At 40.4% G+C, this 19,448-nt stretch overlaps 1 protein-coding gene across 15 annotated transcripts in view; it reads right to left on the reverse strand.

The window, feature by feature from the left end:
* Window positions 1-18,694, reverse strand: part of UNC80 (unc-80 homolog, NALCN channel complex subunit) — a 222,378-nt gene extending 203,684 nt beyond the window's left edge. For 7 of the 15 annotated variants that reach the window (XM_043445612.1, XM_043445611.1, XM_043445610.1 and 4 more), the window contains exons 1-6: window positions 18,181-18,694; window positions 17,211-17,259; window positions 13,721-13,877; window positions 12,378-12,679; window positions 3,926-4,049; window positions 2,102-2,175 (exon numbers count right to left, since the gene is read on the reverse strand). In XM_043445612.1, the coding sequence (XP_043301547.1) occupies window positions 2,102-2,175; window positions 3,926-4,049; window positions 12,378-12,679; window positions 13,721-13,877; window positions 17,211-17,259; window positions 18,181-18,272 (798 nt within the window). In that variant the 5' untranslated portion in view covers window positions 18,273-18,694. The remainder of the gene's footprint in view (window positions 1-2,101; window positions 2,176-3,925; window positions 4,050-12,377; window positions 12,680-13,720; window positions 13,878-17,210; window positions 17,260-18,180) is intronic. The other 8 variants (XM_043445618.1, XM_043445614.1, XM_043445613.1 and 5 more) reach the window with 2 other exon arrangements.
* Window positions 18,695-19,448: the final 754 nt, after the last annotated feature.

Genomic DNA, 19,448 nt, shown 5'->3' on the forward strand with positions numbered 1-19,448 from the left:
TATTCGATCAATTCAAAATAGTCATATTTCAGGTGCTCAGTAGCCAAATGGATCTGGTGGCTGTCATACTGGACAGTGCGGGTTAAAGCAATTAGATGAGAGTTTAAGGGGGCTCAAGGTCTAAATTGGTCCCTAAAGGAAAGATACAATTCAGATAGGTGAAGGGAGGAAAGAGCAATCCAGTATGAGGGAATTGTCTGAGCAAAGCCTCAGAGGCTAATGCTGCAAGCCCTGCATCCTGGGAGCAGCGCTTTACTAACTGAAGGGATAATTGAGGTCACCTAAGAAGGAGGATGCTAGGTGGTGGAAGGCACAGAGAACCAGGGAGAGGAGTTTGGTCTTGCGGTGAGGGGACCCACTAAAGGCACCTAAGGAGGAAAGGATGCAATAAAAGGATGGGGCCTTGTATATAATGAGCCTCTGTGGAATGATGAGTTAATAAATAAATGATGCATTAGGAAGATTAATCAGGCATTATGAACTATATTTGTATGAAGTAGGAGAGGCTAGAGGTAGAAAATCCAATCAGGTGGTTCCAGCTGCAATCTACACAGGAGGACCTGGATTTAGAAGATAGCAGTGCACATCTAGCAACAGAATGAAAAGAAAACAATATAACTCAGCAAGAAATCAAATGGAGAGGATTAAAAAGACTGAAATGTTGAATTTATGTATTTCATTGTATCCAAGATGTCTTCAGTTATAAGACACTGTTATTTTATGTATGATCTAAAAAAAAAATTCTGTTAGTTAAGTTCTTAGTAGTGAGGACTTTTTATTTTATAGTTATTAAAAAGGTCTACTTAGCCTTATTTATGCAGATCTTTTGATTATATATCCACCCCATGCATGTGCATGCTGTTTTTGTGTGACTCTTTGTGACCCTATGGATGGTAATCCACCAGGCTCCTCTGTCCATGGAATTTCCCAGGCAAGAATACTGGAGTGGGTTACCACTTCCTTCTCCTGGGTATCTTCCCAACCCAGGGATCGAACCTACATCTCCTGTATATCCTGCATAGGCAGCTGGATTCTTTACCACTGAGCCGCTTGAGAAGTATAAATACATCCCATGTATATGTAAAAAGGAAAATATAACTGAAATAAATTGGTGTAGGTATTCCTAAAATGTTTTCACATTTATAAATTTCAACTCAGAGCTGTTGATATATATTTTTCCCACAGAATAATTTACACTCCATCAAGAGTGTTATTTCTTATGAGTGTTCCACTATCCCCTCTGACATTCTCCTAAGCCACTGACCCTGATTCTGCAAACTTAGATGCCGAAATGATCACATTTTGCTGCACAAGAATGACAATCGCATCAAAATTTATACCAGGCAGAGAGATTGTAAGAGGCCAAAGATCATGAAAAATACACTATATTTCAAATGTGTTAAAAGTGAAAAAAATTTATATCTGAGAATAGACGAAATATAGCATATGAAGCACAGTGTCTATACTTAGCAATTGCTCTGTAGGAGACATATCAAGATGTTAACATTTTCAGTTTTGAGGGTAAAAAGCATGATGATAATGCATAATAATAATAATCCTGGCAATAATGCATGAGTTGGAAAGAGGATCCAATTTTGATGGATAACAGTAAATTATATTTTCCACATGTTGAACTGAATGTGAAAGGAGGTCATCTAACACATATTAAATTAATGATGGTATACATTTCTATGTGACTTTGAACTACCCTGGCCTTCATTTCTTTCTTTTCTGAATCAAGTAGTGCATGGTGAACATACATCAAATTATATTGTTTTATTACACATCTTCTGTTTTATGTGGATTTGTCTTTAAACTTTAGTTTCCTTTAGGGGTAGGACTGCATCTTAAGCCTCCTCTCTACTTCCTCCTCCACATCTGCTATGGTATTATGTTACTTATATTAGGGTTGCCTAGCAAATATTAGGAGATTCAGTAATTGAGAACAAGATACTTTAATGTGGAATGAATAATGATAACTAACATTTATTAAGTGTTACATGCTAGCTACTAAGATAAAGCACTGGTCAAATCCTACCCTTCAAACCTCGCTGTGTTCAAGGAATATCTACCTTTCTTCTTATGGTTATAATATACTCACCTCTCGGTGTCTTGTGTCTTGATTTGGTGATTCACAGGTCTGACTTTGACTATTGATAGGAGAGCTTCTCTTAGCTGCAAATATGGATGAAATCTCATCACAAATTTTATAAGATTATATAAGTTATGTAAGGTATTTTATTTCCTTTTTTCTTTTATTTTTTGCATATGATAACGTATATGTTTCAATGTGTGCCTGCATGTTCAGTTGTGTCCAACTCTTTTCAACCCCATGAACTGTAACCCACAAGGCTCCTCTGTCCATAGAAATCTCCAGGCAAGAATACTGGAGTGGGTTGCCATTTCCTCCTCCAGGGGATCTTCCTGACTCAGGGATTGAACCCGAGTCTCTTGCACTGCAGGCAGATTCTTGACCATCTGAGCCATCAGGGAAGTTCATCTCTTTTTTGAATCAAAAACCCATTTTAATAGATCATTAAAACCTTGAAAGAAGACATTTAATAGCATGTATTGTAAGAGAAATCAAACGACCGATGAAAAAATCTTTGCATTTCTAGGTTATCAATATAGATTTCTTCATCTATTTGTCCAACTCGATAGGTTAAGATGCTAAAAAATTAGCCATACTGAAAATTGTAACAGTTAACATCCACATAGTACCTAACATGAGCTTCCCAGGTGGCTCAGTGGTAAAGAATCAGCCTGCCAATGCAGGATACGAAGGAGATGTGGGTTCAATCCCTCGGTCAGAAATCCCCTGGAGTAGGAAATGGAAACCCACTCCAGTATTCTTGCCTGGGAAATCCTGTGGACAGAGGATCCTATTGGGCTGCAGTCCATGGGGTCACAAAGAGTCAGACAAGACCGAGTGACTGAGCACACACTCTACCTAATATCTGTCAAGTTCTTTTCTAAGTGTTTTTACATATATCAACTCATTTAATACTTACAATAACCCTATAGTAGCTTATGGTATATTACCAGACCCATTTTACAGATGAAAATGTTAAGGAACATGGAATCTGGGGCTTCCCTGATAGCTCAGTTGGTAAAGAATCTGCCTGCAATGCTGGAGACCTTGGTTCAATTCCTGGGTCGGAAAGATCTGCAGGAAAAGGGATAGGCTACCCACTCCAGTATTCTTGACTGGAGAATTCCATGGACAGAGGAGCCTGGCAGGCTATAGTCCATGTGGTCACAAACAGTCAGACACAACTGAGCAACTAAAACTTAAAGACATAAAAGCACTTGGGGGAGGTCAGGTTATATACATGATAAAAGATCTGGGGTGAAGCATGAGCTTTCCAGGCACTTTTCAAGCTATCATGTTGTACTCTTTCCACAGCTCGACAATAGGACTCTTTCATTAGACAATCCCAGCAGTGAAATGCTTTGATAGCAAACAACAACAAACCTCCACTAAAGCAAGACTGTTAAGGCGCTGCTACTCCATCCATCATAATTATGATTAACATGAAATAATAATAATGGCTACCACTTATTTACTTCCTATGTGCCTGGCATTCTTCTAAGCAATTTTACATATATCAGCTCATTTATTCTTCATCATAATCCTGTAAGTACTTGTTACCATATTTATATGGGAGTTATATCTGTAACTCCCATGTTACAGATGAGGAAATGGAGGCACAGGAAGTTTAAATGACTTACCCAAAGTCATACTATCCACAGCATGTGCTCCTGATTTAGAGTTTCTCATCATGTAAATGAACCCTGCACCCAGGGGCCCCTAGACAACTCCCTGGAGGAATTTTCTTCCTCTTGGTTTCTTAAGAGCAAACCACCCATCACCTTCATTCCTATGTATGCTGAGACCATCCCACTAGGTGTTTGAGTCACAAACCTGTAATGATGTTCCTGATGGGCTTCACCAGCGCTGTGAAGCCAGAGACTTCAGGCTGTCTGTGTTCCCACATGGGCTGCCATATAACAAGTCCACTGGCCAGTCGAAATGTGAGGTCAGATTCCTAGAAGAAGACAAAGAAGATCTATGTCCAAGAACTGGCTGAAGGGAACAGTCAATGCAACAATTAACATCTTTCACCCAATAGTTTGTGGCACAAACTATTGTGTGTAAGATAGGCTCAAGGGTGTACTGTGCAACATGGGGAATATTGCCAATATTTTGTAATAACTACAAACAGAAAGTAACTTTTAAAGATTGTATTAAAAAAGAACATCATTCATAAGATTATTTTCAAAGTAGGGCTGATCTTCAAGATCTTCTTTCCTCACTCAGATGAGTGTTTCTAGGGTAAACCAATAGGCTTAAATTATCATCATAATGGGCTTCCTGGGTGGCGCAAAGGTAAAGAATCTGCCTGCCAAAGTAGGAGACACAGGAGAAACTCAGATTCTATCTCTAGGTCGGGAAGTTCCCCTAGAAGTGGAAATGGCAACCCTCTCCAGTATTCTTGCTTGGAAAATTCCATGGGCAGAGGAGCCTGGTGGGCTACAGTCCACGGGGCCGCAGAGAGTTGGACACAACTGAGCACACACACATCGTCATCATAATTACTACAAAAATCATGGTGATCTCCTTTAGGCAAAATTAGTAATTAATTAAGATGGAACTTTGGGCAGAGCACAAAATACAAATTATTGTTTTCTATTAGCACTCAATGAGTCCTTTTTATTTCAAGGGCCTAGGCAGATCTCTTTACTTATGGTTATTGATATTGATATTATCCCTCTTAATGATTTAATTGTCCTCTTTCTCTCTCATACGGCAATATCCTCAGATGCTGGCCATTTTGACTTTCTATTCTCCAGTCCTTCTCTTGTTCTTGCATTTCATGGAATCAGTAACCTACAGTTAGACCCTTCTTAGTATATTATTTTTTCTTGCTGCCTTCTCAACAATCTAATTCCCTGAGGGCAGAGATGTAGCTGGGATTCTCCTCCTCCACAGCCTCTGTCACCATCACAATACTAAATTCAGTGTTAGGCTTTGGGTGCACAATAGGTGCTCAATAAACATTTGCTGAATTACACTGACTTTACAACCCATACTCATTCAATTTGTCTACCACTGAAGGTCTCTGCCAGGAAGCACATTCTCTGCTTCATTACATCACTTTGAGTGGCTGAGGTGTTTATAATGCAGTTGTCTAAGTACAAACGTATAACACTCTGAGGTTACATTTTCAACAATGCAGCCTCTCAAATCAACATAGACATGAAAGCAGAGAGTGTGATTGCAGATTAATGAGCACAACTGAGACCCAGGAATTCACTTAGGGTGGTGATTTGCAACCCTGGCTTGTACGTAGTATAATCACCCAGGGAGCTTTTAAAACCTAGGAGGCTCAGGTCTCACTTGTTCCCCTAACCAGACCAATTAAGTTAGAATCACTGTGAGATTTGCTTAAGTTCCCCCTAGTGACTCCCACGTTAGCTACGGTTGAAAACCACTGATCTAGAAGAATGAGAGCTAGCAAAAAATTGAAAAACTTGGGAAGACAAGGATTCTGCAAATGGTGAATCAATGCAGCTCAGTACCAAAGGAAGCCTCAACTGGAAAGACTAGCTGAAATCCCTGACTCAATCTCTATGTTGGTATAGAGGGGAATCTGAGCTACAGACCAAGATCCTGGCACCACAGTGGTACTCATTACGGAGAAGCACCTAGTGGCCATATTGGAAAAGCACATAAAGCATTTGGTCAAATTCATTCAACAGTCATTCTACAAACATTTACAGGCCACCTACTGTGTACCTGGTCCTATTCAAGGTTCTGATAAAGATGGGCTAGATGAAGAAGAAACAAGTCTGGGGATATCAGGAGTCTAGTTTTAGACATGTTAAGCTTGAGAGGTCTGTTAGACATTAAACCCCCACTCCAGTACTCTTGCCTGGAAAATCCCATGGACGGAGGAGCCTGGTAGGCTGCAGTCCATGGGGTCGCTAAGAGTCGGACACGACTGAGCGACTTCATTTTCACTTTTCACTTTCTTGCATTGGAGGAGGAAATGGCAACCCACTCCAGTGTTCTTGCCTGGAGAATCCCAGGGACAGGGGCGTCTGGTGGGCTACCGTCTATGGGGTCACACAGGGTCGGACACGACTGAAGCGACTTAGCAGCAGCAGCAGCAGCAGCAGACTTATTGGGTAAACAACTGGATGGACAGGTCTGAAGTTAAAGAGAAAGAATCCCTCTTCCTTTGAAAGAAACATGGGGAAGACTGCCTGATATCATGTGTGGTATTAGATCCAGCAAGCAAGGAATTAACAGTGTGCAAAGTATATCAGATTTATCTCCGGAAATGCAGAATGCTCAATTCGTCAGGTTTTGATAATTTCTTAGTTTCAGAGATGGGTTCTTTTCCATGTTTCTTCTAAGTAGTCTTGGCACAAAACTCCAATGGACATGGCAACAGGAAGTGAGTTCTCTTAAACTGACATCCTGGCTTTTAACATCTGCTCTCAATGTGACAATTACCACTCAGTGACAGTCACTGTCATTATTTTGTTTTTTGTTTGATATACTTCCAGCTAGACTGTATATTTCTTGAAGATAAATTGAGATCTCCTTCTGTGTATTTTTCCTTGAATATCAATACATAATTGTTGATTAACTGAACATATATTAGACTCTCCAAATAACACCAGCTCAGTCTGATCATTCTTTAGACCCAAATACCTGCAGAAGCTATGGCCAGCTCTTATGTGGATGTGTTCCTTTGTACATCCTTTTAAGCTGGATGTACGCATAAACTCTGAGAGCTAACTCCACTTCTAGAGTCCCCTTCAATGGCTCACTCAGTGTGATATATGCACACATGCTCTGTAGTTGGAGAAGGTGCTCTTTATCATTCAAATAACTGTGGGGTGAATGGTCTGGGAAGCTTCTAAGAAAAACCAGAAGGTGTAAACATTCAAAAAATCAACATTTTCACATTACAGTTTCTTTTCTAGCTTGCAATGAAAATCTTTCTGTGATGACATGAAGCAATTCTAAATGTGTTTTCTAGTAACTTAGAGACATCTGCTTAAACAACTATTATTTTAAATTCTGTTTTAAAGATGTTTACTTTAGACATATGAATTTTATAAAATTCTCCTTGAGGGCTTGTATTTTGTTTAATTCCCTGCAGTTTCTCCAGCACTTTGAACAGTGCCTAGCATTCAGTAGACATCCAATAAATATTTACTGAAGGAATAAGTGAATATAATCAAATCAAGAAAATACTGACAGCATATTTAAAGTGGATTCCTTAGTTGTAACACATGTCGTCATTTATATTTGGCCTAGAATTATAATATTTGACAGAATATTCAGAATATTAATTTTCTTACACAATATTTGAGCTAGTTTTAAGTTAAAAGTATTAAAATCCATTGAATTATACACTGTCCTACAAAAGAATGAGTCATTTAGATGTATTTGTTAATTAGTAAACTAATTCATTCAACAAATATTTATTAAATATCTACTAAACACAAACATTAATGTTAACTACCCCAGATACAATGATAATTTCTATTCTCAAACCATTTGCAATCTAGTGGGAGAGATGGACACACAAAGAGATAAGAATAATAAATAAACTAAAAATAACAATAAAAATACATCTAAAATATTATACAGATAGAGAAGAGGGGAGCCTAGATCTTGAATGAAATTACAAAGAATGAGTAGGAATTTTCTAGGCAGAAGTGCAGGTTATGAGGGCATTCCAGGTAACATGACCAGAATGAAAATAGGTTTGGAATAAACCACATTATATTCTCAGGGAGCCTTCAAGCATTTGGCGCTCATAGGCAGGAGAGGTAGCCAAAAAAACACAAAACATGGAGGCCCCATTTATCACACAAAGAAGCTAGAGTTTCACCCTCTGTAGAGCGAGAAATTAGCAAATTACTTTAAGCATATTGGTGATATAGTCAGATCTGCATTTAGAGAGATCACTTTGGTGTTAAGGTTGGATTTTAGGAGACAAGCCAGGAGACTTGTAAATTCAGTTAGACACTGGCCCAAGTAAGAGGCCCAAGGAAGAGATGATGAAAGCTTGGGTTATGGAATAAATAGGGATAAAAAAAATTAGAAATATTTAGGAGACAAAATGTGTAGAACTCTGTGATTAGCAGAATGTGTAGGTAAGGATGAAGGAGTAATCAAAGGAAGCTCCCAGGTTTTGCATTTATGTGAATGGGTCCATCATCTGAAATACAGAACATCAGGACAAGAGCTCATTCCAGGGAAAATCTGAAATGTCTATCGATCATCTATTTGGAGAAACTAGTTGAAAAGGTCTAGAGGCCAGGAGAGAAGGCTAGTTTAGAAATAGAAAATTAGATGACCTCAGCCTATCAGGACACAAATGGTAAATAAATGAAGCAGGAGAGGAAGTCTTCCAAAGAAAAGATACAGTGGAAAGTACAAAGGGCCTAGGTTGCATCTCTGGGGAACCCCAATGTTAGAGAGGCAGGCAAAGAAGATGAGCTCTCAAAGGAGACAGCAGAAAGAGCCAGAGATGCAACAAAAACTGGCAGAGTGTGGTGTCTCCAGAGGAATGGAAATCTTCAAGAAGAAATGAAGGTTAGTTCAAATGCAGCTGAGGTTTAATGAATTGAAGACAGCAAAGTCAAGATTAGGTTCAATAGCCCAAGGCGGCTGATGACCCTGGTTAGACGAGTTCTAGCACAGAAAGCAAGAAACAGTATAGCTTTGTAGAAAGTCAGATGGAATTGGATTTGAATCCCACCTTGCCTACTTAATGAGCTTGATTATCACCTCTCTGGACTTCAGTTTCCTCTTTGGTAAAATCTACCTTCCTGTGGGTGTTTGTAAAAATGAGAAATGATAGGTGAGAACTGTTACATACTAGAGGAAAGCAGGAGCAAGTGGAAGGGTTTGGGAAGGTGAGAAGTGGAAGCACAGGCTCATGCCTAGACTGGATTTCAGCCCTTCATGACTCCCAGAACACCATGTCCTATAAGAGCCTCAACCTACAACACTGTCTATGTGAGCATGGGGTGGGGACTTGAGGGAGACAAGACAAGGACTGACAAGTGGGGCATCGCATGGAGCTTGATGGCACAATGTGTAGGCATACCAGTCTAGATGGCTGTTGGTTTCTGCCCCAGGAGCATGCAGATCGCTGGGGCTGGAAAGAAAAGGTGGCTTTTGGTCTTGATCTTTGGCTGGAGTTCTGAAGATCAAATGCAATGGAAGAATAAGGAGGCCATTAATGGTGCTGATGAGGAGCAGTTGACATGGCTAGAGCACAGATATGGAAGGAAGATAGGGCCTGATAACTAGCAGGCAAATGAAAAATCTAGGTCAGTGGATCTCCATCCAGGGCAATTCTCACCCCTCCCCACTCCTTAGGGATATCTGGCAATGTCTAGAGTCATTTGTGTTTATAACAAATCAGAGGGAGGAGGTATTACTGCATCTAGTGGGTAGAAGCCAGAGATGCTACTAAACATCCTACAAAGCACAGGACAAAGAATTATCTGACCCCAAATGCCAATGGTGCCCCAACTGAGCAACTCCGATCAAGGGATTATACATTCCCCGCTGAAAAAAGCAAGCCCCTCACTCAGATTAAAAAAAAAAAAGCCTTATAGGGAAATCTATTGATTCATTAATATTTTTATTCCCTATGGCATCTAGAAAAATGATAAAAACAATAGTGCTAGTAATAATAGCCAGCAATAATTGTTAGAATACAATACTATGTATTAATCACAGTGCCATGTTTTATAGGGATTGTTTTACCTCCTTATAAATACTCCAATCCCAGGCCAGAGATAAACTTGGGGACCTTGAGCCAGCTTTTCTCAACTATCTGTGTAGTCTCCCCTGAAAGAAGATCTGGCTACTTGTCTACTCATAATTCATAATGCTGATAGCTATAAAGTGCCAATGCTAAATACTATCATTTACTGATGCCTTTTTGTGCATCAGGTAAGCACTTTGTTTAATCCTCACAATACTCCATAAAATTATTCTCATGTTCAATTTATACTTGAAAAAACTGAGGCTTAAAGAAGTTAATTGTTCAATGTCCTTTCTATGTAGAATACAAAGCAGCAAGCACTGATTCTAACTCAGGACTGTTTCCAAAACTGACACTCTGCATGTTTCCAAATAAAATTATAGTCATTCTGGAGACTTCCAAATTTTTTAATCTAGATAATATTTCTTTACAAATAGATATGTTATTCTTTACAAATAGATATTTTTCTTACGGAGTTTTCTTTCTTGCCCTTTCTATTTAAGGGACTATGTGCCTATGCGTATTTGCTACTTTTAGCACCTGGATCAGCTTCTGATAGTAACTTGGGTTTATTCAGTGACAGTCATTAAATATTTATTGATTGTCTCATATATGCAGACACTATTCTAGACACATCAGACACCGCTGTGTGTCCTTTTGCTCAAGAACCTCGGGTTTGGTGGGGGTGATGGGTAAGAAACATGTAAACATGTTTACATGTAAAGAACATACATGTTTACATGTAAAAACATGTGAAGAAACATAAAAAATAAATTCAGGTACTGATAAGTGCAAAGAAGGAAACAATGAAAAACGTAGATCATGTCCTAGTGGCACTTAAGTAGCCAAGGAAGCACTGCTGGGTTGGTAACAACTACACGGTGAGTAAATTGACGAGAAGAACATGACCATGAGAAAATCTAGGGGTGGAAGGTGGGAGTAAATGATTCAAATAGAAGGAAAAAACCAGCGCAAAGATCTGAAAGCAAAGACAACCTTCTTGGGTTTGAAGGTGAGCCTTTGTTGAGCCTGCAAGTTTCGGAACAAGAGAGAGGCCAGTGAGATTGAGAGAGATGAAGCCAGGCAGGTGGGCAGAATTCACGTCCTGCAGGTCTCATTGGCCAGGGAGACACTCTCAGTAACGTTTCCATTAAGCGTAACCTTTATCAAACACTTTTAAAAATAGAAAGCGTAATGTTTTTAAAGCAGAAATTTAATTAAATCACATTTGATTTTTTTTTTTTAAATAGTTTTGATAGACAACGTGGCCAGTGCATGTGAAGCACTTTCAGAGTCCACAGGTAATTTCAGTTCTAGTCCTATCAGCAATGGGACAGAACCAATCAAAAGTGAATTTTAACTGAAAATAAAATGGATGAAAAGCCTCTCTGGTCCATCCCCCCCATAATGGTTGTTAATGGTCTTACAACCAGCTTCATATATATATGTGCTTAGTTGCTTAGTTGTGTCCGACTCTTTGCGACCCCATGGACTGCAGCCTACCAGGCTCCTCTTTCCATGGGGATTCTCCAGGCAAAAATACTGGAGTGGGTTGCCATTTCCTCCTCCATCATATATATATAATATATTGCAAAAATTAAACATTCATTAGGATCCTAATATTCTGTTAAAGAATAGTTGAGTGTATTAACTCCTTCTATGTCTTATCAGAGCACTCAGATGGAATGTTGCAATTTATTCATTCTCAGAAGTAACAAATAGTTCTTGATTTCTTTCCATGTACTTGACTTTTTTTCCCCATGTATTTTCACGTACTGTGTCTTCACATTTATTCACCCTGTGTTTAAATATCCAAAATTTTATGCAACGGAGGATCCAAGAGGTCAAGTGAAATCACCTACATCACACAGCTAGAAAGTGGTAGCACAGTGACTTCAGGTAATATTGTCTCTTTCAGATCCAAGGGGTACCTGTATATAACTGTATTTTAATACAATTTGTTTCCATGAACTACGTTTTCTATTTTATGCATTAAAAAATATTTTGAAAAGAAATTCATACATGGTACACCAAACTGTCAATAAGTCTGCAGCACATAAAAAGTAAAAGCTTCTGCTCTAGACCCTGCAATATGTTCTGGAAATACAAAAGAGACAGTGACTAGGTCTCCATGGGGGAAGGTCAGAGGAAAAGCTTCATGGAAATGACGACACTGAAGTTTGAAGAACCACGGAGCAAAAGGAGGGCAGAGCTAACAGCAAGTGCATATTCAGGGAATGGGTTACTGGCTCCCAGAACTGGATCATGGGGTGGGCAGTAGGGATTGGCAGTGGTCAGTTGAGAGGACTTAAGCTCCAGATCATGGTTGACTTTACATGTCATATTTAATATGTTGGGCATTATCAAGGGGTAGATGGAGACCTATCAAGGATTTTTAAGTAGGAGAATCATGGTTTTGAAATAATGGTTAATATCTTAATATAGAAACAAAGCTCTCTTCCTATAAGCTCATACAAAGACATGGGCACACAAATATGGAAATATCATCTGAAGCCCACCCTCACCTGACCTCTAGTCTCCCTTAACCCTAATCAGCTTTCTGCTTACCTTGATCCTGTGTACCAGAGGAGCAAACAGAAACACAAAGAGCTCCACAGTAGCCATGGAGTTCTGGAAAATCTTCCTTCGGTTGTTTTCTTCCTCATCATTGGAGGTGCTTTGGCAAGGTTGCCCTGGAGAACCCTGGTTTTCAACCTGGTGGATGAAAGCACTGCTGCTGCCACCCCAGCTGGAACCTCGGTCTGTGCCCCCAAAACGCTCACTGTTGCAGTCCTGTGGGGCCTCCAGGAGCATCCAATGCAGGGTATGAAGGAGCTTTGTCTCAGCAACACCCAGTTTATCCTGGTGTCCTGCATAGCACAACCACACAGTCAGGTTAAGGCAGACTCTGTGACCAGGACAATGATGTCAGCCTTGCATCTGGGAAGAACATCCTTGCTTTAAGGTTCTGTGGCTTGATTTCCTGGGAGACACTAGCATTTCTCTGTACCACTTACAGCCACTGTGAGAAGGGTCCATTCTTGTTTGGGGACTTTCTAACTGGCTGCAGTCTTTATAGAATGATATGTTGCCACAGGGAAAGAAACTGCATGCCTCATGTCTCTTCAGCCAGATACCCACATATATTTCCAAATAAAGAGTACAATGGTTAAGACTATTGGTTCTGAAGATAGCTACTCCATTTTGCATGCATGTATGCTCATTATTCCCAATCTAGGGATCAAACCCATGTCTTCTGAGTCTCCTGCATTGCAGGTAGATTCTTTATCTACTGAGCCACCTGGGAAGGCCTGATGTGATTAGGAAATGCCCCTCTATAAAGGGAACACTTGAGTAAAGAGCCACATAAGGGAAAGGAACCAGATGGAGAAGAGCTTGCGATAGATGGGATAGATATTTCCCACATAATGCTATGTGGGAAAAGCAATCTACAAAATAATCTAAGCAAGAAAAATAACACATATGTGCAGGCATGCATGCACACACACATTACTACAAACTTGGGAAAAGATCTGGAGGGGAGCACACCAAATTCATGAAGGTGGTTGCTTTAGACATTCGGAGGACTAAAGGACAACTCTGGTTAGAACTCATCTTGAAGAGGCAAGAGTCCTTAGTTTCTCTATAATATTCTAATGTTCAAAAGGAGAAAATATTCACAGTTTACCTGCAAAATTAAAAAATTTTTCAAAAGAGAGCTAGTTCCCTCATTGGCAAAATGGAGATAACAGTGATATGAAACTAAGGGAGATTTTGTGAGAATTAAATGAGAATGTGTGCCAAGTGCCTGGGAAAGTAGTAATACAGGTTGCTATTGTGGGTGTTATTATGAGCGTTACCGTGAATGAGGACAATGGTGTGTTCTGGAGAAGAAATGCAGGTGCACCAACCTAGCTTGTTCCTGTTGGACAGCAGGGTTGCAGTGCAGTGGAGGACATGAGGCAAAGCAGCTTGCACCAGTTCCCATCTGGAAATGCTCTGGATGGCTTCAGAGAGGGCTGGAGAGAGGCCATGCAGCTTGTTTTCTACTAACACTCTTTCAAAGGACTGTAGACACACACAAAAAAAAGATTAAAATAAGAAATTAGAGATTCAGATGGGTGGAAAAATAGACAAGGTATTGTGTAACCTAAAAGTTGCAAATCACTAGTCCAAATTCTTTAGAGAGCACTCACAATGCATTTCATTGTAAATGTTGACTTGAAATGAGTCAACGATAATTTCCTATTATCTACCCATTTTCAAACAGGCTTCCCAGTTGGCCTGCATGCTAAGTCGCTTCAGTTATGTCCGATTCTTTGCAACCCTATGGACTATAGCCCACCAGGCTCCTCAGTCCATGGGGTTCTCCAGGCAAGAATACAGGAGTGGGTTGCCACTTCCTACTCCAGGGGATCTTCCCAACCCAGGGATGGAACCCACTTCTCTTATACCTCCTGCACTGGTAAGCAGACTCTTTTACCCGTAGCGCCGCCTGGCCCCAAGTAGCGCTAGTGGTAAAGAACTCGCCTGCCAATGCAGGAGTCAGAGATGGAGGTTTGATCCCTGGATCAACAAGATCCCCTGGAGAAGAAAATGAAAAACCACTTCTGTATTCTTGCCTGGAAAAATCCCATGGACAAAGGAGACTGGCGGGGCTCCATGGGGTTGCAAAGAATTGGACACGACTGAGTACACCATTTTTAAGTTTTTGATCCAAAGTATATGGCCAGAATTATTAAATGATTTTTATTTCACTAAAATAAGCTCCCATCAAAAAGAGTACACCACATTTAACTGTATGAAGTGTTTAGAAGTAGTATTTTATAAAATGTGGTTGGATCGTCTAAAGGAGCTATCACTGCTGCAGACCAAGGTGAGATGTCTTTTGTAAAAGTATCTGGAGGGACAGAATTTTTGTGAACATGCAACAAATGTTAAATAAGATAGACCTCTTACAAGAGATCTGATTTTGGAGTCCCTGAATTACTCCATGTGCCTAGCAATGACCTGGCATAGGACACCCCTTATATAATGCCTGGAACCATAAGATAGTTAATTACCTATTGAATAAATAAAGAAAAGGAGGGAGAGAATAAGGGAGGGAGAGAGGAGGAAAATAAGCCATTTTCTTGCTTTGTTGGTTTATTAAATCTTCCGTCCTGGTCAAGGATGCAGTACTTTCAGCAAGCAAAGCACTTACCCCTCCCCCAGAACAAGTTTGACCTATTGAGTTGTTTTTTTCTTTTTGAAGGTGGAGGAAGATATTATTGTAGGGTGTTGGGGAAAGTGTAGTTGCCAAATATTAGAATAAACTTAATAAACACTTGACTTGTATGAACAGAACTTGATTGCTACTTGATGTCCCAAATGGTCTAGTGAATTGTGTTCTCCACAATCATGATACCAGTCCCAAGGGCTCAAGCTGTATTATTGGAATTATTAGGATATACAAGAAAAATATGACTTAATACAGAGATTCTTCAAAGAAAGCTATTTCAATTTGACTCAAGAAAGAAAACAAATTCACTTTCATAATGAAAGGCATGCTGGGGTTTGGTAAGGAGTTTGATCAGAGATGTAGTCTCTGGGGTTTTCTTAAAGAAACTAGATAAAGGCAGATCCAAACACTTTAAAATTCCTCAGCCCTTGGTTCCTAACTATTCATTAAGTAAAGGGTGTGTATGTTAGACATTAAAGATAATAAAGATTTATACAGTCTTGATGAATGCACTTTTAGAGAATGAGTTATATACCTTATAACCACAGGAAGCTTTAGATACTTACTGTCATTTTCTTCTTAAATATTACTAATATAACTTTTTGTCATTTTAAACCAGGGAAATTGTTTTCTATACTTATATCACTGTCTATCTGCAGCTATGAATGTGACTTAGTTACTCGATATTATGTGACTACATTAAAATGTCAGACATATCTTTGCCAAGAAGAGAGAAAAGTCAGGGTTATTTTAAGCTAGTATAACTGTAAGCTTGGTTTGAGGAAGACGCAGAGATTTAAGTGTCAAATTACTTTAACCTGAGCTTAGTACAATAAATTCCATTAAAAAGTTAGATATAAAAAGTATATGTGACAATTGTGAAGAGCAGGAAATGCAAAAAAATAAATTCCTAGTTGACTGTGTTTTGTGCATATATGTGTGTGTATGTGGGGTGTTTAATTTTCCAGTTGGCTTCTGTAATAGTTTGTGGCCTTAACACATTTCAGAGCTCCTTACTAGAAGGTCATCTATTCTCTGTCTGGTTATTTGCAAATATCATGTCAATATCCAAATGAGTAGGTTTCTACTTTTAGGCTATAATATATACAACTTGGGGCTTCCCCAGTAGCCCAGATGGTAAAGAATCTGCCTGGAATGCAGGAGACCCCAGTTTGATTCCTGGAGAAAGGATAGGCTACTCACTCCATTATTCTTGCCTGTAGGATTCCATGGACAGAGAAACCTGGCAGGCTACAGCTCATGGAGTTGCAAAGAGTCAGACATAACTGAGTGACTTTCACTTTCACATACAATGTAAATACCTTTATGTGAGCTCCAATTTTTAATGAAGTCTGTAAAAATCCCATTTTAATTTTGCTTCACAGTTTATTATCTTGTCTTCAACTTGTAAAAAGACAATTTTTAAGTCATGAGATTTCCTTAGAATGTCAGGACAAGTGCACTCTATTTTGCATAAATATTCATAGCATTATTTTCATAATTATTTCATATCATCCACTTTGGAGTTGCACAAAAAATGGAAGACATAAAAGTTCAATATTGCATATTACTTTTGAGTAGTTCATAGGCTTGCATTTTATGAGCTTCCACTACATAAAATAACGTCTTGTTGATTTGATGACATTTCTCAATTTTGCTGATTAAGGACTTGACTGTTATGACTTGCCCTCCGTCTCCTGATTCTCTGTTACCTCCCCACTCTCTCTTCCGCTCCACTCCTCCCCATTCAGGGCCTTTAGACTCACTTTCCCTCTGCTCTTCTCTCAGCTGTTCCTCAGTACCTTCCTTCAAACCTTTGTCCAAGGGTCACATAAGCAGGCAAGCCTTATCTATCCACTGCTTCTAACATGAAAACTTCACCCTAGTGCTCTATAATTTCCTTTCTTGCTTAAATTTTCTCCATAGTATATACCACCATTTGGCTGGCTATCTATTTTGTTCATTTATGAGGGTTCCATCCCCCTCCCAGTAGAATACAAACCCTTTATTTGTTTTGATTATTGCTCCATCTCATCATCTAGAAGTGTGTCTGGCACATAGTAGGTACTCGGTAATGTTCGCTGAGTGAATTAACATGTATAGTCAGTACATGTAACATCATTCTTTCAAATTACCACTTGATATGTGGAAATACTCATTAAATGATGAATATCACATACCACACAAGAGGCTTCATACTGCTTTCCCAATTTAGGCCTCAAAAATGCACTGAAAAATTAAGAAAGATAATTATTATAAACACAGGCAAAATTATTATTAGAGCATCCTTATGACATTTTTCAACGGATAAGACGTGCAAAAGTCAAATTTCATGCCTCCCTATGCCTTGTTAATGAGCAGGTGTTAAACAGCTGACATTTGCTTTTTTATGTGCAATTACATATACGAAAAAGGTCTGAATTTCTACATTTTCTGTATCAACTCTTATTCTGAAGACTTTTTATCTAATTGGATCCTAAATTGCCAGTGGTCAGAAGTATTGCATTACTCATATGTACAGTCATACTCAAAACTGAAGAATGAACCCAGCTTGTGGGTTATGATTTTCAGAATCTAATTTCTTATCTGACAAATCTCTAACAATAATAATAATAATGGAAACCTTGTTTCCTGTTTATTGGAATAGGTTACAGGTTTTTGTTTTTTTTTTTTCTGGAAAAAGAAAATTCTTATAAAAAATGAGTCTTCTCAGAGGCTTTAACCAGGAAGATTACACTAGCTGGATCCGAGCAAAAATGGTTAACAAGTGGGCATAGCAGATATTCGACAAGCAGGAGCTGGAAAAACAACAGGTCAACGGGCTGGAATTACAGCAGGAGACGGAGGGGGAATTGGACACAGGAGCACAACCAGTCATAATTATCTCCCCTAATTCCCCGCCCCCTCCTCCTAGGTTCTCTGCCCTCTCGCCCCCTAAATAACGTATATTGCCAATCTGCTTGTCGTCAAACTTCACTGAAATATTTTTTTAAATGCGTGTTTTTAAGCGGGTTTGGAGGGCTTGCTTTCCAGCCCCAGAGAGGGAGCTGCAAGCTGTGGCGCGGCCTCAGCAGCAGCGACCACAACCCCAGCGGCCCCAGGAGCGCCCCCAGCCCTGGGCGCCCGCGGTGCGCCCTCTGCGCCCCTCACCTGGTTTGCCGCCACAGGAAGGTCTGGATGGGCAAGGGGATACCACGGCCGCCGTCTTGCTCCTGGCCCTCGGAGCTCTTCCTCTTCACCATGATGGTGGCTCCTGGGAGTCCTACTGCAGGACTCAGCGCTGGCTCCTCGCTAGCCGCTGCCCCCGCCTCTTCCTCCCTCTGCTCTCCCCAACTCTCATCCCCTCCTTCCCCGAGGCAGAGCAGACTCTCTCCGCCCTGATCCCCCGTCCCTCTCCCCTTCCCCCGCCCCTCCTCGAGCGCGGAACATGGCTGCAGGAGGAGGGGAGGGCTGGAGGAGCCGCGGAGCGAGGAGGGGGGCGCTCGGAGGAGCAGTCCGCCTCGCCGCCCCCGCGCCCGCTCCTTGCTTTCAGCACCTCCCACTGTGGACAGCGGCCCGCGCCGGACGCACGGGCGGGAGACTAGTGCAGGGGTCAGGTTGAGCAGTCTTGGGATGGCCAAAAGGGTCCAAACTCCGCATCGCACGCAGGTCCCCTGCGTGGCCTCCTTAGCCCCCAGATTTCGGCTTCCTCCCTTCGGAACTGCACCCTAGGAGTGTCCCCTGTCCTGCCTCCCAACCTTGGCATCTGAAGAACTGTCAAGGTCTAGGGAGGAGGAGCTTTGGGAAACCGCAGAGCAGTCACTAACCCTGGCATCATTCACACCTCTAGCAAGGAGGTCAGGAGTCCACCCTTGGGGTTTAGCAGAAGGAGCACATGAAAATTATTAGAAGTGTAAACCAGAAAGGAAGCAAGCTTGGCAAAGCAGAGAAAGCTTGAAAGTTCTCTGATGGGAGAATTTATTGTAAAATGGTAACCACAAGAAAGTAACCATGCTTGTTTTGCCAAAGCAGAAATATTGCCAAACCAGCAAGTTGTGGGTATCAATTATTACAACTAGAGAAAGAACATTTGAATCATGCTGTTAGAAAATGTGGTTTATTGTTTATAGTTCCTTAGTGAACTTGGGTGACTATCTCATTGATAACTGCCATTTTACTTAAGTTGTCATAGTCAAAACCCTATACAACAGTTTATAAGTGGATTGTTAGATGTTTTATCTGGTAGTAAAACAAGTAGGGATGGGGTCAAGTGAAGCAGTTTGAGTGAAAAATTCATTGCTGTGGATTCAAATATTTGCAAGTGAACACAGCCACACACCATTTTGAACAAAGATACTGGTGTGACCCAAGAAATGGAGAATTAGAAACCCCAGAGCCTAATCTCAACAGATAGAAATAGTTTCTGTTAACCACATGTG

Source organism: Cervus canadensis, chromosome 24 (assembly GCF_019320065.1).
Source record: "Cervus canadensis isolate Bull #8, Minnesota chromosome 24, ASM1932006v1, whole genome shotgun sequence".
NCBI classification, from domain to species: domain Eukaryota; kingdom Metazoa; phylum Chordata; class Mammalia; order Artiodactyla; family Cervidae; genus Cervus; species Cervus canadensis.